The sequence below is a fragment of the Chelmon rostratus genome, chromosome 19, assembly GCF_017976325.1.
Source record: "Chelmon rostratus isolate fCheRos1 chromosome 19, fCheRos1.pri, whole genome shotgun sequence".
Taxonomy (NCBI): Eukaryota; Metazoa; Chordata; class Actinopteri; order Chaetodontiformes; family Chaetodontidae; genus Chelmon; species Chelmon rostratus.
The window spans coordinates 4,377,797-4,404,457 of record NC_055676.1 but is presented as its reverse complement, the minus strand read 5'-3'; the positions used below and the strand labels follow the sequence as shown (position 1 = coordinate 4,404,457).

The window sequence follows — 26,661 nt, the reverse complement described above, 5'->3', positions numbered from 1 at the left end:
CAAGAGATGCACACTTTTTATGTGCATTTACTGAACTTTAACATACATTTGGTCAATGACATTCAAGTTGCTGAGGTTTTACTATGGCGATGCTGCTGCTGTGTCTAAAAAAACCTGTCACCTCATATAATTCTTTCGTGGTGGGAGTATTCTTTCCATGCACAGTACACATCACCTGCATTTGAAGACATTTTGCTCATTTGAGGAGCTTTCAATCAGACCAGACCGTTTGTTTCCTCAGATTCCTGAAACTTTTATTTTTGAGCTACGGCACATGTACTGCGTGGCAGTGTGTCTGTTTGAATGCTGAATATGTTTGTGTGTTCAGTGCTTTGAAACCATGTCTTATCAATTTACAAAAAAGTAAACTCAAAGATCCTACATATGCCACTGTCACTTCTTGCAGAATGATGATGATGATGATGTCTATGAAGAGCGATCCACTGTGCAGCAGTGCAGAGCCGCACTACAAAACCAGCATGACATCGCTGTTGGATGTGGTCAGATGCAACAGAGGACAAACCTGCAACCCACACAGGTAAGTGCAACAAGATTTTATGTACCATGACACGTTTAGGCAAGTGCTTCATCACAACGGTGAACGAGAGAAGAGGTTTAACGATGCCGCATCTCATCACAAACCGCCCGACGGTGAAGTAATTCATTTCTAGTTTCACATCCTCAACCTTTGGTGCTTCAAAACTGAGTGTGAATTGAAGGACGGGGGATAAAAACATCCACTTCTGACATTACATCTAGCAGTCTCAGAGTGCCGTGCTGGTAAAAAGCAAGAATACAAACTGCTGTACAATAAACTGAACTTTAGTCTCGTTGAACCTGCCAGTTTTAAGATGTGATGGAAAGTCATCATGGAGGTTAAAAAGAGGCCCCCTGCGTCTCCCATCATGTTAGCCAGACTTGTTGGCTGTGGTTTTCGTGGTGCTGGACCACTGACTTGATCTTTACCTTGGCAGTCCATGGAACACAAGTACTTTACAACCAGTACTTGAATTTTGCACCAATATGCCGTTTGTCATTTACAGACAGAAAGAGTCAGTAATGAGTTTCTCCACTTGTCTGATACCCAGCGATAGTGCCTCTAACCTTTAGATTCCCCCGAACAGCATCAAGATACGTGTAAAAAAAAAAAAAGTCAGTGATGGCAGTGCTGGATCATAGAGTGAACGTCCGGTAAGACAACAGGAACATGTCCGTTCACAGCAGACTGTTGAGATCCAACTCAGGGCCCCCTCGTCAGCTGATCGAGTCACAGCTCTGTCAAGTCCTCCTCATAGTGGTCCAAGAGAGTCCTGGGACTCCTGCTCGTTGGCTAGTATCGTCCGTCCGTTGTCGCTGTAGCTCCGGTTCGGCAGGAAGGACAATCTGAAAAAGAGACAGACTTCTTTAGTGAAATTATAAAGTTTGACTCCTTCAGCTGAAATCAAACCCCATCCCTGTTTTTTATAGCATGTTTTCCAGCAGTATCACTCAACGTGTTTACAGTGTGTAATTAACTCGATCCGCCATTCCACAGATGCCTCACTGTTTACTGTTCACTATCCTACAGGAAGCTACTGCTAGTGCATTTCTGACTGTCACCTCAAATGTCACCTCAAGCCACTTTCACTGTGAAGCTGCACTAAAAAATGCAACTAAGTCACAAAGTCTGCTTTGACCCTGTTCTTCAAAAATGCATCTTCAAAACAAGACATTTTGGGCATTTTTTGATGGCAGATCAGTTTTTAAGCAGAAGCAACAGTGAGCTGCGCACCTTGTCTGACTCTTCCTACTGTGCCCTGCATCAGCTCACGTGTTGTCACAGTGCAACAAGGAACAGGGTGTCACACCACAACCAGTCACGACAATAACTGACTTTAATGTCCCTGATATCAGGACATCTATCAGCTGCCTCAAACTCCCTCAACGTCCTGCATCAAGCAATTAAATAAAAAAACAAGAAGATTTGAGCGGCGGTGCCAGAAATGGTTGGGAGAAAAAGGTCAAATCAAGGAAGACACGGTTGTATGATTGCCCTCCTGGCAGAGAAGAGTTTCTGTGGCAGAGCCAGTGGGAATACAAGAGGAAGGAGGCATGGGAAATGAATAAAGAGCGAGTGGGAACCGCCGTCCACATTCTTCTTAAAGTCTGCAGCAAAGTCCTCTGCGGAGAGGGAGCAAGGAAAAAACACGTTTGTTGAAAATGGCAAAAGGACATTTTAGTATTTGTTTCTGTGGTGACAGTTTATTTACTAAGTACAACTTTCATATAATACAAATAGAAAAACAGTTGACATAGCAAAAAGTGAAATATTTAGGGATTTATTGTGTACTGTATATTTTCACTGGTCTATAACTGAGCTCAAGAAAACAGCAGCAGCATTTATTTGTTTTTAATCCAAATGGATGTTTGCTCATGATGTTCTGGTAGCTTTACAGCCGTGACAGTTTCAGCGTTTCCAAGTACTGCAAACGTAGCCGTGCTACATACTGCATTTACACAGTGTTGTCTGTCAGGCTGATAACGGCCTTTTAATACAGATAAGACATCTCGCAGATTGTGCTGAAAATGGAAACGCAAGCTACAAAAATGTGATTAGAGTTATTTCAGCACATGCATCTACTTAACACCAGCTGAAAATCTTGTTTTGTTTTTTTTTACCTCCAGTGGCTGAAGTTCCCATTTTTCAGAAAAGAATGCAATCAGAATAATCTGAAATAGGCTGCAATCACATCAACGTTCTGCACGTCGTAACTTTAAAATGTTGAACGAAACAGCAGTTCTGTGTAATTCATTTGTGCAACAAACTCACAGACCTTCAGTGTGGGTGACATTGTGATGGTTTTTTAATGTTTGGAAGAAAAATTAAAAATAAGTGACGAGGGGCATTCTGGGAAATGTGCACCAAAGGTTAAAAAAACCCCAAAACACAGTGGTTTAAATTTTCCATTCACTCCAACATCAGTGTTAACCAGCGAGTCCACCGAGAGAACAACCCTAATCTAGTCTAAAGTGGCAAAAAGTCCTTTACTGTGGAGGAATTTTTGATAATCCGTCCCGTCTATGTGAAGACTGTATGACATCATGGGCAACTGCACTATAAAACACACACACACACACACACACACAAGCAAACACACACCTGAACGGAAGTCCGGGTGGGTTCCTTCTGGTAAGTCCCTGTGATTAGCTGTTATCAGACCTTTCACTACAGTGACCACACACACACACACAGTCCCTCGTGGAGGCATGTCCAGGGTGAGGAGGCGACGGGGGAAATATAAACAGAAATGTTCTCTAACTTCTGCTCCTCTGCTTTGTGTGTTTTCCGTACAGCGAGTCTGTTTACTGTCCAAACACAGCTTTGTCTGTCTCTCTGTCCCTCTGTCAGTCCCTCTGTCTGTCTGTCTCTCTCTCTGTCTGTCTGTCTCTCTGTCTGTCTGTCTGTCTGTCTGTCTGTGTCTGTCTGTCACACAGTCATGCATGAGAACAGCCACCAGGGGAAGGATCAGTATCAGATGACACCACCCAGATAAAGACAGAATGAGCGTGTGAGGTCAGAAACGTCGGCCGCCAAACTAATCTGAATTTATCTCACGCAACTGCGCTGACAAAGAGAGGGCGGACGGTTGGATGTAAAAAGCACGAGACTATGACATCAGAGACCAGGTTAGCATCCTGAATCCACGTGTGGTTCTGCTTTGGACACTCCTACAGTTGTTTAGGGTCCCACAAAAATCAGTAGTGAAAAAAGAGTTGAGCTGAACCAAGACCACGATCCTTCCATGACCTTTTCTGAGTGCTTCGAGCTGCCGGGAGTAAAATCTTGCAGGGAAAACTAATGAAAGAGGCTAAATCTGAACATTCGATGAGAATGTTTCACTCTTGTGCTGAAAAGAGAAGAAAGAAAGTGTCCTACCAAACATACAGCAGTCGCTGCCCGCAGACCTCAGCCGACTGAAACAACGTGATGTCTGAATGTTTAGAATTGAGTTACGACTCTGAGAAAGTGTGTCAGTTCACAGCAAGTTATTTGTGCATACCTGAATAACGTCTTCATATTTCTTTACCCCCTTCGCATCCGTCGTGCCCTGGGTTCATACTGCACGCTAAACTTCAGCATCAGTAACTGAGTACTCTGAAAACAATATTGGCAGCTTCTCTAAACCGCTGCCAGCAGCAGCTGCCCCTGCTGCCTTGAAGAGGATTAGATGTTTATTTAGTTTATTTTAATTGAATTGTCATGCACCATCTATTGCTCTTTACAAAGCAAAACCCAGCTTATCCCAGAGCTCTGAGTCTGGACGGCATTATGTGAAAACTACAAACTTCTTTGCAGGGATCAAGATGTAAACCGCATTAATTCAACCATAAACGAATTCATGCACACAGTTAGCATCATTAAATGAACGCTTCCCTCAACATCTGGGGGTGTTTTGGCTTTAAGATTGATTCACAGTTAAATTCGCATGTACAGCTTGACGGAAACATTAATATACCGCCGATAAAGATGTTTATACTTCTTATCGCCGCAGATGAATACACATTCAGTTGAGGTTCAGGTCACTTTGCTGGACTTACATATACGGTATTGTTCACAAGCAAAACACGAGCATGTTATGCTTAAATCTTATCCGTAAGGCTGAAGCAGATGTTTTGACTACACAGATCAGGTGAAATATGACACACTCGTCCGCATTGAATATATTAGTCCAATGTGCTGCACGTATCTCCCCTCCGACGCTCGGCGTAGCAGCTTTTAACAATAAGAGCACGTGAATTTGGCAAGTGTCATAAAAATAGCTATTTTTTCCCCCCATAATAGAACATTTAAAAAAAAAGAGGGGAATGTTGAAACTTTCCCACAAGTCAAATCAAATCTCATAATGTGAGTTTCATGAGGGACCCGCAGGGCGAACGCTTTGTCCAGAGATAGTTCAGAGTTTGGTCCCAGCAGAGCTTTCCTTCCTGTGTCTCCTCTAATCTGTCTCGATTTCTGCTTTTTTTCACTGGCCGACTGAAAGAAAAGAGAAAAAGGGATGAGGTGAGAGGGATTTCTCTCGCCGCACACGTGCACTTTGGTAAATGTCCATGCTTTTGTTTAGTTTGAGGGCAGTAAAACGCTTTGTGAGGCTGTGTCAGTTCTAAACATAAACGTGTAGGGAAGCGGCGAAGCCTCCTGCGTGGCCAGAGGGAGAGAAACGAGAAACGACTTGTGGGATTTTGCTAATTTCTTTCGTGGGAATCTTCAAATATGTTTCTGTTTCTATTCTGATGCTCAGCAGCAACTGAACCTGAACTGAACTGCAGGGGTGATGACAGCACAGCTCATGTACACTGAAATTTTCATGGCATGAAACCCCATTTCTGGCAATATTTATAGACTGTGTTTCTTTTTTGCTAAACTCCCGCTTTGTGTGGTGGTTTTCACTGTGGCTGAGCGGCGGGGTCCGCCATACCTGTGCTGGATTCAAACTGCCTTCAGTCACATGCGGGGTTCACAAGAAGTGATTGCTCCGGTGATTACTCCAGCATTACTCTCATTAGGCGTGTTTCCATCATTGTATTTTTATGTTGCTTTTTGAAGTATTGCATTAGAAAGGTTGATGGAAACAGCAAAATTCACAAAAACTTGTTCAATTTTGCAAAAAAGCTTTGACGAGGTGTTTTTTTGTGTTTTTTTTTTAAAGATTAATGGGAAATGGAAAAAACATTTTTCAAATAAGTTCTGACGTAGCAAACATTTAACTGATGTGACTGATCAGCTGTTTCTGCACTGAGAAAAGAAGAAGAGGAAGAAGAGGAGAAACAAGAAGAAGAAGAAGAGGAAGAAGAGGAGGAAGAAGTTGTTTCTGCAGATTAAAGCGTCTCACATTTTGAGGTTCAATTGATGCTCTTTTAATTCCGTCACCTTGTTGTGCCCTCTTCTTCTCAAAGGTTTTCTGACTGGAGAATTGGCGCCACCTACTGTTTATTGCGAAGAACCAACTCCTAATAATGGTATGTCAGAAGAGGATGGAAACAAGCGTTCATTTGTATTTTCTTTTGCTGATTGTCTCAAAATTCAGTTAAAATTTGAAATACACTTGGACGGAAACCCGGCTAGTGATATCAGCCTCACTGTTTACTCTTCACTCTCCCACAGTCGTGTGTGTGTGTGTGTGTCATGGTGACACTACTACCACCACTGATGTGATTTTCAGTACTTTGGCAGCCGCTTGTCTTTGCGTCTGTTTGTCTCTGGTTGAAAATGTGTTTCCAGAACAGGACGTGGCCATTTTGGTCACAGCGGATCATTTTTAAATATTACAGTGAGTAATGTAACCTAGTTTACTGTCTGCTGTTGTGTGGAAAATGACTTTCGCCGTGTGCATCATGAAATCAGATCTCTGCTGCCATTATTACTGACTGACTTCCTTATTAAAGCAATGTGAGTGTGCTCGGCCGTGCTGTAAACAGATAAACCAGCTGCTCTGCTACCTGTAGCCTCCTTTTGACAAAGTAGCTGCTCAAGGACTGTTTGCCGTAGTATAAAACCTCATTTGCCGTTACCACAGTAACCACAGGTGTCACCAAATTAACCAGGACTGAGATCTTAAAGCTTCCAAGATATGAAGATACGGCACTGTCTCAAATAAGGTTTTATTTTTTAGTCCTGATTGTGCAAATGAATCAAAGAACTGAAATGAGCATCAAATTATTTTATCTAACTGATGAAGCAAACTGGACTTTCAGTGCCATCCAATCACTTTTAAGATGTTCATTTATTATAATTTCTCCAATCCACAAGCTTGAGATCTTTGAGCGGAAACATGCCCGAGCGCCTGAGAGTCAGGAAAAAAGGCCAGTTAAAAAGGGGCCAGTACAGGTCATGTGTTCGACTCGCTGCCCATAACTGCATCTGGCGCCTGTGCGCTGCCAGATCTGCCGTCATCCGTCAGTTAGTTTGATCTGTGGCTGAATTCCACTCTGACAAATTGAAACAGGAGATGAAAACACACATCAAAAAGCTGCATGTGCAGGAGAAAGATCGTGAGAAAGGAGGACTCCTTGAACTGATTTTTAAAGGGATTGTGGCTCTTTTGGGAAAAAAAAGCAGATTTTTACTGACATTGTGCATTTCAGATGAGGTTTTTAATGCGATATTTATTGTTCTATTTATTGTTTAGGCGGCCGTTTGTGTTTGTTGGCTGCTTTGTTTCTACCGCTTCAGGCTGTTGATTGTTTTCTGATGGGCTGCTCGTGCTATATGTGGATATTTGACAAACAAAAAAGGTTTGGTCTTCTTTAAAAACCACAAAAACCGCAAAAGAAATACAAGCTTTTGATTAAAAGTGGCAAGTCCTCGCTTCCAGTTTTATGAGAATGTAATAAAGGATGCTGCTCCCTCTAGGTCTCATCAATCACTGGCAACTTTATCTAACCAGTCTTTCCCCACAGTGTACTTATCTCATGTACGATCCCTGACAAACCCCATGACAAGTCATCCTCCATGCAACTCCTCACACTTCCTCATGTAGCACCACCGTCCTGCCCAACAAGCCACTTGTGTGAAAAACATCATCTAATCTGTAACGTGACCTAAAGAGAGATTGACTCGAGATACAGGAAAGGATTGTGTTCCTTTAATTTTGTGCTAATATCTTTCGGGGACATTAAATAATCAAATTTCGCTCTTATCTCCTCTTTTTGGGAGCTGAAGGAGTGAGGAGGGAGCGCCGATGGGGAAGGGAGATAAGGTGTGTTTTCCCACAGGAACAGTGAGGAGCAGTGAGGATGCGGTCGTGGTGTTAGCCTGATGGCAAAAAATGAGCCCCGCTAGAGGAGCTAGCTTTGCTCTTTCTGAGCAAACTACTGATTTCCACCTATGAGACCAAACTGCAGGTAAAACCTCTCAGCGTGCTAACAGAATTATGGGACCTGGAATCAAAATAAATGCTACATTTATTCAATAAAATAATCAAGACATTTATTTTTACACACACTTTAATACTTGTTTACATGCACACGCACAGATATGGAACGATAAGTCCGGGTTGAAGCCCGGCTTGGACGGCTCCGCCACTCGAGGGAACTTCTTTGGCTAATTGGCCGTGTGAATTCATTCTGATACCCTGGAATCTGGGCCAGTAAGGCTCCATTACAACAAACATGTTGGACAGACAACTGGGAGTCGAAAGATGCAACTTTGGTGCCAAAATCCAGGCATGCTGGGGTCTAGTTTTTATAACTGAACTGTGTTGATACGCTAAGCACACAGAAACACGAGGTGCAGCCTTTTAGAGAGCAGGATTTGTACTTATGCAGCTTTCTGCACACAAACAATGCCGATCCCTCCCTCCTCCGCAAGTTTGTTTCGCTCCTTGTGGTAAATGCATTAGATATCAGCTGCTCTCATCCAGGCCCACCTAATTTCAGAGGCTGACTTTTCTTTCCAAAAGCTCAGCTCGTTCCAAATTGAAGATTTTTCGTCTCGCTTTCCTGAGACCAGAGCGAACGGAAGCATCGAGGGCGTGGAAGAACTGTGGACACCCTGAGCACAGGACACAAACACACACACAACAAAAAAGGCCTCATCATTACGCTGACACTTCGTCACTTTGCTATTATTACGTGTGAACCTCTCGTGCCAGAAGCTCATTATATGGAGGACAGACAGTAATAGAGGAGGAACGAATTTGGCTCGAGACCCTCGTCATCGTCCCACTTCAAAACATGGTCTGAGAAACCCGAGACCGTCTTCGCTTGTCAGAGAACGACAAGTACTGACCACGCAGTGACAAACGCGCTGCTTTCAGATGGCCAAACAATGTCTTTATAATTAAAGTTGTGGCCACAAACGCGCCTTTGAAAACAAACTTTAACACTGAGCCACAAACTACATATTCCAGCATCCGTCCACACGGGTGTTCTGCAGCCCCCGATCTGCCTTTCATGTTTGGTTTTCTGCTCTTCTGCTGCAGATGATGCAGCAGCAGCCATCCAGGATGAAGAAATGTTTCTGTGCGATGACCCGACACCATCCCCCAACAGAGCTTATATACAGCACAGCCTTCATTAGTGTTTGGATCACTCTGGTTTTATGTTGACTTTCATATTTGATCACTCGCTGAAACTGTTTAAGACATGTTTGTGGCTCTGCAGGTCACTGAATGAGATCAGTTTATTTGTTTAATGTGCTTCTGCATATCTTATATATGTCAGTCTTGAATGTGATATTAATTTTGGCCATATCGCTCCAGGGCTGACTCCCACCATACAGCTTTAACAAAACAAAGAAAATTCCTTCCTCTCTCCAAACAGAGCTCGCTTTGTGAGAGGAATAAAAAAAGATTTCATCTGACTGACTTTCGGTCCTGATCTCCCTCCATCCCACTGAAGTTAAACCAACTCGCTTCCTGCACAGAGATGGGCCACCTGATAGTGAGTTGCTGCTTCTATTTTAGACGTGTTGTGTTTGCATATCTGTGTGTGTGTGTGTGTGTGTGTGTGTGTGTGTGTGTGTGTGCATCCAAGTGAAAGATGAACTCATTTATCTCTTGTTTGCATTTTTCAACATTTTATCCTTTTTTTTTGTTTGATGAATGACAAATTTAGCGTTACGTAGCTTGAGTTTAGCAGCTCAGTTGCACAGGTGAGGTGGTTCAAGAAGTGCAGAACACCTTAAGTCCCCTTATTTAGCATCTATAAGCACGATGTAAACACTTAATAAATGGTTTATAACTCACTATGATGTAAGTATATTTGTATGTTAATGTATTTGTCAACAATTATAACTCCTCCTGTGGAAACCCATAAGTGGAGACTGATGTATAAACAGACTACTAATGACAATAAAGTGATAACAGTTGTAATTATATGAATCATGTCTTTATATGAGAAATAATAACTGTCGGCAAATGCTGTACATTAATAAAAATGTAAAAAATTAATCTTATAGTGGGTTAAAATTGCGTTATGTTATGTTATAAGTAATTTATTAAACGTTTATATGCTTATTCATGCTTAAATAGAGGGACTTTGCAGGAAGTGTGTGTTTTCTTTCAGCTCCGAGTCATTTGTGTTACAACATGATGGTCAAGATATGGTACAAATTTAACAGAGGTTGGTGCCTTATGAAGATGCTATCCCATAATCTGTCGAGAGCAATACAATTGTGTGCACAAGCCTAACGAGTCGTCTCCACTTTGCTGCTTCGAAGACAGGATATCAATCTAAAAACCCTTAAAAATGTTCAGCAATTGTTAAGTTTACACAATTTGTAGTCAATGTAAAAAAACATATAAAAACATATGGTCTTTTTTTGAAGGTTAAATCAAAGTGTATGTGTGTGTATGTGTGTGTGTGTTTGTAGGCACTGTGTTAACACAAAGCTTCTCCAGCTGAGATTCGGTCAGTCTTTCCCATCCGTTCAGAAATCCAATCGCAATATCAATCCATACCCAGGAGTGACGGTTGTTTTTATTTAATAAAACATGATTAAAATAAAGTAGTGTGAGTGACAAGCAGCCTAGTTCAGAGTTTTATCTGGCTGCAACAGAAATGTTGGGCCGAGCTCTGAGGTCTGCATCGCTACTAGCCGATCACTACTCAGACAAAAAACACGCAGCCTTGTCAGTCAGTGTAACTTGAGTGTGAAAAACACGACTATCCAGATTCAATCTTTTGGCAAAAGCTGAAACAGTCAGAAGCTGTCTGCAGCCAAAGTCCAGCTGGAAGCAGCAGCAGCAGAAGAACGTCAGCGCTGATGGATTACAGCAGATCCGACAGCGGAGGGCCTGCCGGTCATGAGCGTCGAGCGTCCACGCTGTCTACAGACGGGTCACCTGCCAATAATTTCTGACTGCGTCCAAACCGACCCAAGATTCTGCAGGTCAGCCAGATCATGTGCAAATTGTTCAAAATTAACCTATTGGAGAGCAATGTTGCTGTGGGAAAACAAAAATCTTCCTCCTGTCAGAAGTTTTTAGGCACTTTTTTCACCGCAGTTTTCCCACACCCGAAGCCATGTTGTCACCTTGCAATGCATTCTCAGTTTTTGTTCCCAATCCCTGAGAAGTTCCACAGATGGGGAAAAAAAAAAAAAAAAAAAACAGGAAAAAAAAAACATTTAGTATGTTTTGCGAGACTCCAAGTGAACAGTATGCTCTTACCTGAGTGGAACATGATGGAATAAAAGCTAATAAATAAATTTAAAAAAAATGTTCTGATGCTATAAATCGGATTTCAGCAGACAAATCCTAAAAATCCCAGCTTTATATGTTTTTAAAACGCTGAATAATTGAGATTTTATCATGTGATGTGTTGAGTTAACCATCATCTGAAAACAGAAACAACAACAGACTGATGGAATAATGATTCATCATTAAAGCTATTTAGATTTCAGACGTTGTGACTCTGCCCGGTATTCTTGCTTTAAACATGTGGACACGTTTTTCACACTGTTCCGTCTTATCTTTAAGGTACAACGGAGTGAAAATCTGTGACCACTTGGTGACTAACCCATGAGTTAAGAAAAACGGCTCATTTGCTCCTACCTGCTTGCCGTTGCTAAGGAAACAAATAGTAGAAAAACACTTGAGGTGAAGCAATTTTTTTTCCCACAAAAACTCTTTAAACGTCTGGTTCGTTGGAGGGCTTGCAGCACACAGAGTATCACAGAGAGGCAGGAGAGAATCTGGAGGTAGACGGTGAATAAGAAGCGCTCTTTCTCTCCGCACTGATTTTAGCAAAGTGCGTGACCACAGAGCGGCAGCAGCTCGGCCGGCAGCAGCTGAACGCCGAGGCTAAACCGAGCTGTGGAAATATGTGTGACAGTGTGAAAACTTTCCCCGAATAAATGCAGCACACACAAAAACAACTAGAGAGCATTGGCCGCGAGGTGAGTGTGTGCTGACGCTGGGGTGGCGTGATGAAGGATGCGTGACACATGTAAATCCGATTTGTGAGGGGAAGTGACCCTGGTTGGCCTCAGCTGCAGTCTAATAAGTCCATCATGCTGGGATCACCTCATGTTCATGCCATTGTCAGCCTGATGGTTCTATTTAAATCACAGTGTTGAGCAGCGGCTTTTAACGAAATCAATGCAAAAAAAAGTTGAATGAGATATGGCAGGAAATCTGAAAAACAACACGGTGTACTTGCAGAAATGTCTTTAATCATTATTTCCTATGGAGAATAGATATAATATAATACAGAGTTGTTGCACATGAACATGATGCGTTGAATACCAGTAATTGAGATGCTGCTGCTTACTGGAATTCTCAACTAAATGAACTTAGTTTAGCATGTTAGCATGCTAACATTTGCTAATATTTGCTAATTAGCACTAAACACAGCAGAGACGGATGGGAACGTCGTTATTTTTGCAAGTATTGTGTCATAAATCGAGTATTGCTCTTATTGAAAAGTGAAAGGTTCCCCAAAGTTATTACAATATATCTTGAGGCGGGGCATGAATGTTTGAAATTTTCGGATTTCATGACAGTCCATAAGACAATAATAGTTTGGCTGCTAGTTTGGAGAAAAGTACCTGCAGACTGCTACTATCATATGCACTGAAGCAAGGCCAGCTGTTGTAACTAAATACTAAATCCCGACCATGAAATGCCAATATTACAGGAAAATATAACGGGATCAGTTTTTGAGCAACAGCGGTTTCCTCCACTTATTTTTCATACCATCCACCTGTGATACCAAAATACCTGTCAGAGTGAGTGTGGGCCTGTGCGTGAGTTCATAATGTGTGAAACAGACAGTTAGAGATCCATCTTTGTTTGACAGAGTCATTTCTGCCTCTCTCCCAGCCTTCCTATCCTCCTGTCTTTCTTCAATCGAGTCAAAATTGAGTTTCTGTCGCTCTTACAACTATTTCTTCACCCTCGTTTATCCAACTGTACATTTTACAACCCGTAAAACACTTACAGCAAAGGCCTACACACAGTTTATAGTTCATCAAGCAATGAGAGGCAGTAAAGTCACATGCAGCCTGCCGGGGGAGGCTACAGAAGCTCTAACTGAAGACACGACGTCCAAACAGCTTTCCTAGAAAACAATTTAGCTGATCTCAACTGAACTGGACTGAATGAATTCAACCAAACTCGTCGCTTCTTCTTCGCTCTGCTGACAGAGTTTAAAGTAAAAACACATGATCAGAACGGTGGAGACAAATGAACAAACAAATCCAAAAGAATGCCTGAGCCTCATCCCCAGATTTAATATCAGCTCTGCTCAGTGCACGTGCTGCCTGCCGGAGTCTCTGTCAGATTTAACCTGAGCCTTTATATCGTCTCTGTTATTTTCCTCTCTTTTCATCGGACAGAGAAATGTAAAGTATGTGATTCACCTGAAGCTACAACGAGGTAAGCCTACAGAGTGACGGACTTCTGACATTACAGCACCACCGAACACACACACACACACACACACACACACACACACACACACACACACACACACAGTCTACCTCTGCAGCTCTTTGAACATCAGTTGTTCTGCTTCCTGCAGCGTTCTTCACAAAAACAAATAAAAGCAACAACAGCAGCTACAAAAACTCCAGGAATGAACATGTGCCTCACACCAACTACAGAAAGCAATCCAAAAACACAGTGGATTATGGGTAGCAGAAGATCAATGCTAACGTGATGCAGGTGCTCGTGCTTGGAAAATTAAGCAGAAATAAAATGAGTCATCAGATCTTTGGAACTAATTCCTTCCTAAAATGTCTCCACTTCGCAGGGCGACAGGTTATCAAAACTTTGCCCGGTGAATAAGCTGCTTTTGAGTCACGTTAGCCTGCTAAAAGCGAGGCCACAAGCCACAAGCACCCAACGAAACCAAACACAACAAAATGCAACAAAGCTGACACTCCCAGAATTGTTTGGACAGTTTGCAGGTGTGATCACACCCTCACTCATCATCACACACGGTATTTATACACCTCGTGCTGCCGGTGACATCAGCGGGGAGAGATGTAGAGCAGTCCGGCATTTGCAAACGTAACATCGAGGGGCCGAGTCTGCTCACAGAACGATGGGAAACCGAGATAGTGTAAGTCCTCAGAAGCCCCATCAGAAGGCTGGCAAGAGATCTGATGCAAAGTTCAATCGCAATGTTTCAATGCGCTGAAATGAAGTTAGGATTTATTTTCCTGCTCGGTGTTGGTTTTAGCTGTGTCTCTGTCCGGCCGACAGTCAGCTGAGGTGAAGTCCTGGCCGAGGGTCGCTTTCTTTGGACAATTCTCTGAAATCAACAAATGCTGTGCATCTTCCTGTTCGCCTCCTTCCTTTCTTATTCGTCTTAACTTGTTTTTCGTCAGTGCATGAGTGTGTTCAACAGACGTCTTGGCATTCTGCTTCTTAGATATTTTGCATTTGTTTTGTACAATTGGAAATGTTAGGGTGAAGAGTTTTCACCCCAATCCGGCCAAGTAAAAAATTTAGAAGGCTGAATGACCAACAAGCTTGTACTTGAAGCTGCTATAATCAATATTTTTATATTTACAATGGATCGCATGACTCACGGTGACAAGCCAACAGAAAGTTCACCAGATTCTGCAGTTCCTTCAGCTCTACGCAGCATTTTAGTATCTTTTAGCCTGTTGTTTTGGTTTTCCGGCCTGCAGCTTGACTGTTTCGGTTCACTCCCACAGCTCTCACAGCTTTGTTCTGGGCTTTTTTTGTTTGTTTGTTTCTTTTAATCAAGGAGCCAGACATTTGCCTCAGGAGTTGCTAGAGACCAAATCCAGGGCAAAAAGGAGACTGAATATTGGACTTGGATGTCCAGAACCTGTCTGCTAGATGTGTAAATAAGCCTGTTTGCCAACAAGTCTGGCATATCAACTTGGAACGTGATAAACTGTTAGCGTTTACAGCTCATTTCCATTTTCACAGCAGACATTCTTCTTGTCATAGTAGAAAAAGCACAGGTGTTACTAATAGCTTTAGCAATGGCTACATCTGACTTACAAGGACCCTGAGACTCCCTGAGCAATCGTTCATTTTAGCCTTTACACCTGCTTTCCTACCCTCTGCGACACGATCATAGTCCGACAAATATTGTCTTTTCTCTTTTCATTTGACTGACGTTCTGTATTCATACAATGTGTTTGCCAGGACATCCATAGCTGGCTAACATGTGCCTATAACTTCAGCAGGATAATATCATGATAAAACTAATTCAGCTTTTGTTTCAAGGCTGATTAAGTCTCACTCAAGTCAGTGAGATCACCCAACACCCATCACACAAAACAAGCCTTTTGTCCCTGACAGGAAAAAAGACTGCCTTAATTGAATTTCAAAGAGCTGATGAGCCCAGGTGGGTCCATTCTACGGTCCAATTTGTCACCAAGGAAACAACGTCGCTATTACAGAGGAGAACAGAGCACAACCAGAGACAGATGAGAGACTGAGGGAGAGATGGATTTCATTTAGCATCACATATGAGTTCAGAACGTCCAAACCGAGTTGAAAACTGAAGAGGAAGAGACATGACAGCAGCTGTTATCCTCAACCCAAAGCGAAAAAGGATGCAATCAGAACAGTCCTTCAGGTTTATGTATTTTTATTCTTTTCCTTACTTTTTGTTATTTAGATGTGAGGCTTTTGTGCTGTATTTTTTTCTTTCTTCTTTTGTTCTAGTAAAAAGATGATAATTGAAATTAAGCCTGTTTTTTTTGAGTAGAGATGAGAAGGGCAGGGACACCCTGGTGAGCCAGTAGAGACATTAATTGCACGTAATTTCTCTTGTTCCCTTCCCCTGTTCTCTTTACTCCCAATTTTAGGCATAAATGTCAAACAAATATAGTCCTAAAAATCCAGCAGCTAAACACAGAGAAGAGCGATAAAGATTTGTTCCAATTTGTTCCACAGTCCAATGTTCTGCAAGAAGAAGTAAAGGAACAGAAGATAAAAACTTGGGTTGGAAAGAGACAGAGAGAGAGGACAGTGAGACGCAGAGAGGAGCAGCTGGAGGATTTTAGGTTTCAATCAAACAATAATAAATCATACAAGTCTCATAATAAATCACAGGCGGGACTGTTTACACTTCTCCGGCCTGTCTGTCCAAACTAAGTGTCCGTGGTCGATAAAACGAGCTCTTTCCAGCAGTGACCTGCTTCTCATTCATACAGCTCACACCTCCACACCTGCAGAAAGCGCTGCTGCCTGTACGACCACAATCTCATAATAATAATCAGCTTTCATGTTTTTTAATGATGTCGACGTTGCTTGGCTCTGGCATCTCGGGACAAGCGAGCCGTGCTCTCCTGATGATGGGAAGGATAAACCGTGTGAGGGCGACAGGTGATCGTCCGTAATAACACGGAGTCCCCACACAGTCCTGCGGGATGAAACCACGCAGCCTCAACTAAGATGGGCAGATCCATTTTGGTCTATTTTGGACTATTTTCCCAAGATGAGAAGCAGCTCAGTTTCTAGTTTGGATTCTCTTCCCTAGAATGTCTTAACAGCTGTGCACTTAAGACTAAAGACCACAAAATGAGGATAGTGATAGTGTCTTTTCGTCAGACCCCTTGCATGGTTAGGTTAAACGAGAAGCGGCAGGCTTACAAAAACACTAACTTCCTCCTCCAAACTCCTCCAGTTTATATCACAGGTTATGTTTTGTGGTCTTCAAGCCCAATCTGAGACAACCCTGATGACATCACCATGACATCATCATTTGGGTCGTATTCTCAGACTTGACAAACCTCCTCAAGAGCCACTGAGGCCAACATTCATAATAATTCACTGCTGCTTTAAATCATTTGCACGGTCTCTAATGCCCTTCTGGTTTCACTTTGTTGTGTGTTTCAACAACTATTTCGCATTGCAGTTTTCCACCAGCAGCTCATTTGTCTTCTTCCCCTCTGAAACCTCCTGCATGGACCTTATTTCCCTACATGGAGCTGAACGTTTTATCTTATCGTAACAATCAAAACACAGAAAGAGTCAGGATGGGAAAAAAAGCAGTATTGATCGAGCGGCATGGCCTCGAGCCAAAGAGTCGTCTCTCACGTGACCTTCATTCCAGTGAGATTTCAAATTCTGCTGCTTTCAAATGGCTGAACAGCTGCGCTTTGCTTTGCCACTGACTGCCAGTTAAATCACACAACAATCACACTGATTGTGCGTGACTGATAACAGTGGCCGCTGCTGGGCTGTATTTGTGGGATCCTACAGGACTTGTGACCTCAAGTGAATTCCGGATCACGCCGAACCTGACCAGCTGTTACAGGAAGAGTTTGACAGCTTATTATCTTTCTTACCAGACATGTGACACTTGCTACTTCATCATGCCGACCTGTTTACCTGTGCAGGTTTGCCTGTGAAAGCAAGGCAGGTCATTTGTCATCTGGGCTCTGATCTGCGCACATTAAGCCCGAGTCAACCTTTTTTGCATTACACCTTTCACTCTGGTTTGACTCACTTTTATTTTTGAGTTCAAGCTCACACATTCAGCCCACGCCGTTTTAGGTACTGATGTCAGCTGCTCTGAAGGAGGTACGATGACAGAGCTGCGAGTATCACAGAGCACCAGAGGAGATGAAACTTTAAAAAAAACATAGTTTCAGCCCCGACTTTTAACCACCTGCAGAATCAGTCACTGTGCTGATGATGCAGGGTTTTTTTAATTTTAAAGGTTTTTGTCTTGACTTTGGTCAGTTTCAAACTAAAACTTGCAATACAGGTACACATGTGGCCGCTCCCCAACTACTTTGTTTCTAGACTGTCTGCAATTATTAGCATTATCATCACGTAAATCACACATGTTTTAATTGTCCCGATTAGGAAGATTTTGCAGCAAATACAACACACAACATCGCAACAATGCCTCGAATTAGCTCTTTTTGGTGGGACATATGCTGAAATGTTTCTTTTAAATGTAATTTGTGGCAAATGTACAACACAGCTGTCCATAATCACGTAATTACAAGCGCAGTTAGGTGCTCTGGCTCCTATACAGGGTTATCACATCTTTACTGTCTTGAGCACAAAAGGATAATCAAGTTGAATCAACGAAAGCTAAACATTAATATGAGCTTTACCAATGATCTTGTCCACCTCCTGCACATTTCTCCCAGTGTCATATCAGCATTACGCCTGAACAAACAGCCATTGACCAGTTCAGTTCAGCTCAGTTTGTCCACTCATCGGCTTCATGTAAACGTTGCAACAGTGAACAATGCTTAAAATACTGTAAAACATAGTTGTACAGTATCTACTGGCCGAGAAAGCTGCCAGGTTAAAGCTGCTAAGTAAATCTACTCAGCAGCTTTAACCTGGTTCACATGGTCAAAGTTGTCTTTTGTACCTTCGTTACCATTGGCCACAACACAAGGTCTTTGCTATGACTCTAATCACAAACAAGTGTCTACCATCCACTGCTGGAGCTGTGAGTTTCTACAGTGTGTGTGTGTTTAGCCGCTTTCTCCAGATATTGTCTGGAAAAGGTCTGGACATTGTCTGGACACGTGTAGCCGACTACAGGAGATCCTGTGTCCGTGTCACGGTTCTCAGCAACTGGAAATACTTTGTCTGGTTTGGGTGAGGGGTGGCACATGGGTACAGCGTGCAGGAGGCAGGACATGACGCAAAAAGTTTTGTTTACAGCACATGGAAGACGGCGGATAGAAATGTCACCAACACGCCTACTCACTCGCTGTGAGTTCTCCGGTCATTGACCTGCTCGATTCACACACGGGCTCACCTGGACATGTCCACTGACTGTTTAATGTCCGGTCCACCTCATTCGGACGTTTGCGTTCTCACACACAGCTCCTCCCGGTAACATTCAGGGTTTTAGTTCGAGTGTAAAAAGGACGTTGGTCTGTTTGTTGGTCGGGCCGCTCAGGAAAAAGGCCTCAGGATTTTCATAGCGGAGAAAGATTTTCAAAGATCATACGGATGCTGTTTCTTCCACAAACACATTTTGTTGGAATGTGCACTGAATCATCAGCCAGAACTCACACACATTTTTCATTAAAAGACCCTTGTACTTCTGTACTCATTTATCAATGCCGAGAAGTCAATGAGATTAATTTAAAGATTCAAGACGTTACACACATTAAACACATCAAAACTGCATGAGCTAGAGAAGAAGAGCAGCTTTGGATTGGTTATATAGCATCATAGAGGTGGTTTTTACACTTTTGCCCATTGATTCAAATATTGTACACTCAACATGATTGATGACTATTTTCAACTTGCAATGATGCCAAACTTGCAAAATCTAGCCTGTAAGCAAAAACATGACCACTGCTTCAACTTTATCTTTAAAACAAAAGTCATGCGAAAATTACTGGTTGAAGCAAAATCATTCTCCTCGCTCCCTCCCTCCACGATGCTGGCTGAAAATTACCCCCATGTTATTCATCTGAAGCCAGAACAACTGTTTCATAAGGTGCAGCGAGGTGAAGGCTGTTTGCAGTGTTTGGAGGATGAAAAACAGCGGTCGAACCACTGAAAATAGCTGGTGAAGAAAACAATCAATGGCTGACTAAAGTAAAGATGTCATTCTTAAAAAACACATACTTTTGAGAACCGTTCACAGCATTGTAAAGTATAAAATGTAGCTTTATTCTTACAAACTGACCTAGTTTTAGCACACATGCAGAGAAATACAAGACACAAGACGCTTTTGTGGTTTTCAAAACGAAACTACAGAAAAACACCCACAAGAACACGTCCGCCATCTGACCACACACTGTGCCCAAACACCTAGACAGAATAATGTGACAGGATTCCTCCAGTAATTTCAGTTTCCATTATCCTGCCAGCTGTAATTAGATTGTCTGAGTCTGTTTTCCGTCCGAGACAGAATTTAAGAGAGGACGTCAGATTGGAGCGAACGCTGTTTGCCTTTCTGTTTCCTACACACGAAGACAGACGGGCCGAAAAACGCACGCAGACACAAAGGAAACACCCACAGAGTGCACACACATGATACACTACAAAAACCAGTACAACTGCAGCAAAGCCACACGCAGCCAGCATGTTGCTTTACTGCAGACGACACACGACACACAAATGGACTTGCACACAGCACCATAGAGCAATGAGAGAAAAACAGATTGCTCACTCTGATGAACAGGCGACACAGAAGAAGAGCATGTAGAATTAAAGTGGGGAGTCTCATGTTAGACAATGCCAGAGAGTCTCACTCACATGCCTGCGCTGTGCTCCAGTTTTGTATAAATTCATTTGTCAGCAGTTGACTGTGTGTGTGTGTGTGTGTGTGTGCGTGTGTGTGTGTGTGTGTGTGCACGTGCAGCTGCTTCTGTTTCTCCGTGGTGGTGAAGTACTTGTGTTTAAGTTAAACAGTGCAGACACAAGCAGGTCACCTCCTCCGTCAACCCCACTCGAAGGAGCTGAGAGAACAAACACAGACGTCGACTAAATCACCACCATTAACGTCAGCACACTCCCCGTCGTGAAGAGAGAAAGAAAAACAGTATTGTTGCAACATCATTATCATTCAATTAAAGATGTGGGAAAGACAAATTTTGAAAAAAAAAAAAACTATCGCTCCTGAAGTCTGTTCCAACGCCTCGGAGGAGTCGAATCTCAAAAAAACTGATGACTGAAGATGAATCACATCTTTAACAGCAACATAAGGTTTACTTTCAAGCAATTTTTAAAGTGTGGGTGTCAGTTTTTTTTACTGAGGGCTTTAAAAAGGCTATAAATACAAAGGCGATAACGATTAAAGTGAAGGATGATACTCACAGAAAGGCACCTGAGATCCTTTTAGTGTAAAAACAACCAGACATAATTAATAAGCACTTAATTAAAGTCTGTTAATAAAAACAGCCTCTGTGTCATATGTAGTATTCCACTTTCAAATAACCATTTTAAACAAGGTCGGGCTATTGAGCCAAGAAACAAGAGTGAGAGGGCTACATGCTAACCTGCTAATATTTACCATGTTAGTTTAGTATGCTAGCAAGCTAACATCTGCTAATTAGCACTAAGAACAGAGTACAGCTATTGTGAGGCTAATGGGAATTCCAATGTCTTTGCACATGATAAACCAAAGTATTGCACCAATACAAATGTTGACCCGGTGATGGCGCTAGATGAAAAGTCAGAGGACCCCTGAAGTCATTCATCAATGCAGGAAACACTACAAAAAAATATAAAAGTACAAAGTTTCGCGGCAGTCCGTTCAGTCGTTGCTGAGAAAGTGGCGGAGCTACACACAAGCCTCAATACGACATGATGTAGATCAGCGTCCTATCAAACAAGACAGTCTTTAAAGCCTGACCTGCTCTCACTCTCGGCCCCTCTGCTGCTAATGTCGCCGCTTCGCCACCTGCTACATGCTGGTGTGACTGTCTGTGTTGGCTTATTACATCTACATGCACAAAACATACTGCATGTGCACCAAAATGTGGCCTATAGCCTGAATTTTATCTTTGAGGTGTAGCTTAGATCACCCTTCCCGATGGGACACTGAGAGAGAAGCATACGACACAGCTCACGGGCCGACTCCACATCATCATGTTACACCACTCCAGAACTGATTCCTTTTTCTCTTAACACATTTCATCTGCAGAGCACCACAGCTGCTTTGACCAAGAACATTTATTTCTAGAGAAGGCACAGCATGTCCACATCTATTATTTACACATTAGGGTATGACACATGGCCTAAATGAAAAATGATGACTTCATTCAAAGATGATGGTTGCTCCATAATATTGTGCCTTGTTGCTGGTGTTGATGTGCCACCAATCTCTGTTCTACACTTTATCATTTTAAATGTCTTAAACCTAGTGTATGCAGCTACTCAGTATACAGTAAGTCACCTTTAAATTTAAATGCAGTGTCCTCCTTATTCATGGGTTCCTTGTTAGTTTAACAGAGCAGCTCTTCAAGCCGACTGGTCTTACTTTTCAAATTGCTACGACAAAACAAAATGTTGTTCGTTGTGATTTGTCGCGTCAAATAGACGAACAAGAGTCCAAGCTATCATCCTCTTCTCAATCCTGCAGTGAAGTGCTCCAAAGTCTTAGGAATACAAAGAAAACACACTTTCTAATCGCACACCGGCACACCGTCGACACAGCTAGGAAGGTGATTCACACCTGACTTCCTGCCTGAGGCCTTGAGAGGGCAGCACACACACTCTCTCAGACCCATTTACTCCCACTCCCACATATATTTACTGTCCTTCACAACAGAATAAAGATCATGAAAGAGGACAGGTGATAAAACAGGTGGGGTTAATTATGGGAAAACACTGTTTCTATTGGTCAATCAAGCAAAGTTTGACAAGTGAGTCTGCTAAACCCAACAGGAAACTTCTTTTTTCATTGTATTAAATGAAAGATTGGGCAAATATTCACAGAAACTGGTGCAACTGTGACTGAGCGTTCACAGTGTGTTTACCTCAGTGCCATGGACGTCCCGTTGACCGACGCGGCCGAGCACGCTCTGTGGGTGTGTCCATAGGAGAAGCTCCCCTGCCGTGCGTACCGCTCATCCCCACAGCAGAGGATCACCAGAAACGCTCTCCGGAACGCCCGGTTCAGAAAGGCGTACAGGAAGGGGTTCAACCCCGAGTTAATGTACCCGAGCCACAGCCAGGCTGTCCACAGCTGCCAGGGCACTGAGTAATGGATGAAGGGGTCCACCACATTGGTGATGAAGAACGGCGCCCAGCACAGGCAGAAACAACCCATTATAACCGCCAGGGTCTTGGCTGCCTTGGTCTCAACTCGCATGCGGCTGTTCGCCATGGGAGCCTGCTCTGAGGAGGAGGAGCCCATTGTTGTCCTGAGGCGGTAGTGCTCCAGCGGATCTGAGGAAGTGGAGGACCTCACGGTGATCACCGGGGCTGTGCCGGTGACGGGAGCGGAGCCGGCCCGCTGTAGTGTCTCGATCTGCCGCACGTGGGTCATGGCGGTGACGTAGATACGCTGGTAGGCCAGGACCATGAGGGCTAGCGGGACGTAGAAGGCCACCGCAGAGCAGATCAGGGCGTATGGCCGGTTGACCAGAAACACGCAGCTTGTGTCGTTGGAGCCTCCCGCCGCGGCTCGCCTCTCCTCAATCTGGAAAGGAGACAAGACAAAGACGTAATGTAGGACTTCAGCTGACCCACGCAGCTGACCCACGCAGGTATCAAAAAACACACACACAAGGTCAGAATTAATAAAGCTTTTCACTGCAACTTTTAAGCAACTGAATTTCATCACTATGAGTCACGGCCTGAAGTTAAGGGAGTAAGTGGTTCAGCGTTCTGGGAAGTATGTTCTTCTGTCCCTGAGTCAGAGTCGTGTCTGTGCGTTCGCTGTGGAGCCGGGAGGCAACCGGCAGAGCTTAGTATGAAGACTAGAGAAAAGGGGAAACTGCTAGGCCAGCTCGAAAAATTCAAGAGTCATTTTTACTTTTATACTTTACTTTTTGTGTTCAGATGACTTCAATATCAAATCTTCACACATCATCATCACACCACTGCTCGGCAGGACCTGGCTGACAAACGTCAGCGCTTTTAATAGTAATTTCCTATTCTACAAAAAAGAGGCTGAAGCCTATCTGGCCAGCTGCCCAGATCTGTGTCCTCAATTGAAAATATGAGGAGGTCAGAGTAAATTGAACATCCTGCAGGTAGATTGGCGCCTCAAGCTGAATCCTATCCTCTTGTGTAGTAGTGAGGCTTGGGTCCCAGTGACAACTGCCCCCAGAGCTCATTAATAATTCATTATTAACGACATTTATTTTTTGGAAGTGGGGCATTAGAATCAATTTACAGATATCGAAAGAGATCTTGCAAACAGTTTCGAATCACCAAGCTCCAATGGAGTGTAGAGCCTCACACAGTTCAAACCAAGCAGAAGTATCATTTAACCTGTGTCGCAATTATTGAATCACTTCTTCTGGCCTTGTGGCTGCTGGAGTGAGAAGACGTTTTTGGGACAGAACAGGAGCGCAGTGGAAACTTTGAAGTGACCAAAGAAGAAAGAAACGTGCACACCAGCCTGACCTAAATGGGCAGATAGAAGTCATTTAAAGCGCTGTGCAATGCTCCCTGCGACATGTGGCTTCAAGCGACCGGCCACCTGTTAAAAGCAGATTGTTGTTTGGGTGCTGCCGGACTCAGAGGCAGAGAAGAGAGCCGTGTATTTCATTAACTCTGGCTGAATAAATTCATCTATCCCTGTCTACCTCTGGGAGGCCTGCAGCTCATTTCAAGGCAGCTCAGAAATAACCTCACGCCAAAACATGTCCAAACCAGCAGAAAATGCTTGCTGAAGTGCTGTCTTCGCTCGCAGCTAGAGAGCCTCCACAGGGACTGGGATTGTTTCGCGATCACTGCATTACCTTGTCATTGTTCAAGGGATTGGAAACGTTATTAGAAGGAGAGAATATTAGGTTGAAAAAGGTTTATGCTGCATTTACCCTGGCAGAAAGAACATCTCTCTCTTAAGGCGTTTCAGGGAGGTATATGAACTCTTCATCTTGAAACTCCGCTGAATATAGAGTGAATTTTGTTGATGCAGGATTGTCAGATCATTTTTAATAATAATAATGTAAGCAGCAGTTGTTTGTGAGCTCCTTGCTGCGGCACCTCTCGCTCCCGCCTTCTTTCCTGATCTTAGCTACAGAGGACTCACAATGTCCTCGATGCCGATGGCGTTCCAGCTTTGCATGATGGGCAGGAAGGAGATGAATGTGGGGATGAGCCAGCAGCCGCCGAGCATCACTGCCACTCTGACTGGGGTCATCTTGTGTCTGTAGACCAGCGGCTGGCAGCAGATCGCGTAATACCTGGAACAATACACACAAACACCGCAAGGATTACGCATTACCCCCCAACGCCACAATCATCTGTCACTCGCTCATAAACACACACAGACCTGTCCAGTGCAATGCAGCAGAGGTGCAGGATGGACGCTGTAGTCAACAGGACATCCAGAGACGTTCGGACCAGGCAGAAGATCTCTCCGTACCGCCAGTGGCCGGTGGTCAGCTCGATCGCAGCAAAGGGCATCACCACCAGGGCGACCAGCAAGTCAGCGAACGCCAGCGACACGATGAAGTAGTTCGTCTTTTTCTTTCTAAGAGCAGAGGAGACAACCTCTAAAGCTAGGCTCAATCTGCGATGTGAGCTTTGTTATTGTTGCATGTGGCATTTTCGAACACCCTTACAGAAACGTGTGTTTTTAATAAAAATAGCAGGAAACAACAGCCCTGGCTTAGTCTCTTTGTCACATCTGTCCTCAGTTTTACCTCAGCTTTTTACACCAACTTCCTACCTTCCTGCCAGCTACTGTATAATGTAAAGATAGGATAGGTATTCCACGGCATCGCACATGTAGCCACCTTCTCTTTTTGTTCACATTACAGCAGGAACTTTGGAACGGATTCTACTGGCTGCAGATAGACCCTTCTCCTTTCACCGGGAACTTAAAGCCAGATCGGACCACGGTTAAAGACAGCAGGCTCACCGTAGATGTCTGTCCTTGCAGAGCGCCACCATGACCAGCAGGTTTCCAAACACTGTCATGATGATAATGATGGAGAGGAAGACGGTGAGAACGATCGTCTCCAGCGAGCTCAGGAACTCCTGCTGCTGCTGCTGCTGCTCCTGTTGCTGTTGTCCTGCGTTTATTGCGTCATCCAACAAACTGCGAAAAAAGTCAACACTCCTCATATATCAGATTATTTGGGATAGATGACACTGATAGTAGAGGCAGTAGATAGTATAGACACAGAGAAAACACATGGCATCAACTTAAAACTTTGCAACTGAATATGAGTGTGTGTTATGCACAAATAACTCCAGCGGTGTCTTTGAGAACAGCCTAACCCCTTTGAGACCAGTCTAACCTCTAACACTAACCCTAACCTTAATTAATTAGAAAGCCACACTTAGTTAGCAATTAAAAGCAATTAGTATTATTAAGTGAAATAAGACTTGGAACAAAATTAATTGGATGTTTAGACTGAGATTAAATAGAAAGCTATAACAGTGAAATTACACAGGCTTTAAAAAGCTGGTTTATTATTTGTCATTTGTAAACCTGCTGATCATTTGATTGGCTATTTTTTTCTTCTTTTTTTAATATAACAGAGTTTGAATTTACGACTTACTGTCGAGGTGATGCTGTGGCCATTACTGGTCATCTGCGCTGAGGTCAGCAGAGGATAGTCCTCATCACCCCATGCTCTGGCCCTGTCCACACACACACACACACACACACACACACACACACACACACACACACTGTAACTGTGTAATTGTGCTTGCAATAACTCTGCATTTTTCCGAAAATAGCAGCCAGCCCGCGTGTACAAACGGGCTGGATTTGTTCATGTTTGCCCATCTTGTCCAAAAATGTGGTATTTGTACCTCAAATAAGTAACTGGATCACATCTTGAAAGCGTGAGATATTTATATGACAAACAGGCTGCAACAGGCCGCAGCTGTGCCTGCCAGATTGAGTCAGCATGTTAGTTTGTCTGTGTAATGCAACAATAACACCGCGCTTTGGCGAGTAACATGGGGGAATTCTCTTTTCTTATGCCCCTGTCAAGGGAGGTCAAAGGTCAGACATCAGCTCATGAGCAACACCTGAGGGGCAGGCAGAGGTTCAGCAGATCCTGTGTCTCCCTGTTGAAGGACAGTCTGTCTGACCTTGCAGCCCTTATTTAACCTG

The 26,661-nt window shown here is 43.4% G+C and overlaps 1 protein-coding gene across 1 annotated transcript; it reads right to left on the bottom strand.

Moving 5' to 3' along the window:
- Nucleotides 1–1,283: 1,283 nt before the first annotated feature.
- On the bottom strand, nt 1,284–26,181 carry si:dkey-247m21.3 (5-hydroxytryptamine receptor 4). Its single transcript, XM_041960359.1, has 6 exons — nt 26,096–26,181; nt 25,450–25,629; nt 24,859–25,059; nt 24,616–24,769; nt 22,388–23,052; nt 1,284–1,383 (listed from the first exon to the last, which is right to left on the bottom strand). The coding sequence occupies exons 1-6, from the start codon at nt 26,116–26,118 to the stop codon at nt 1,290–1,292; spliced, it is 1,317 nt and encodes a 438-aa protein (XP_041816293.1). The 5' UTR covers nt 26,119–26,181; the 3' UTR covers nt 1,284–1,289.
- Nucleotides 26,182–26,661: the final 480 nt, after the last annotated feature.

What these genes read in the sequence shown, in the direction of transcription:
- si:dkey-247m21.3 (XM_041960359.1), bottom strand. Translation starts at nt 26,118, where the DNA reads ATGGCCACAGCATCACCTCGACA. An exon ending in GCCACAGCATCACCTCGACA is followed by an intron (nt 25,630 to 26,095) that starts GTAAGTCGTAAA and finishes CTTTTTTCGCAG; the next exon opens with TTTGTTGGATGACGCAATAA. An exon ending in TGCTGCATTGCACTGGACAG is followed by an intron (nt 24,770 to 24,858) that starts GTCTGTGTGTGT and finishes GTATTGTTCCAG; the next exon opens with GTATTACGCGATCTGCTGCC.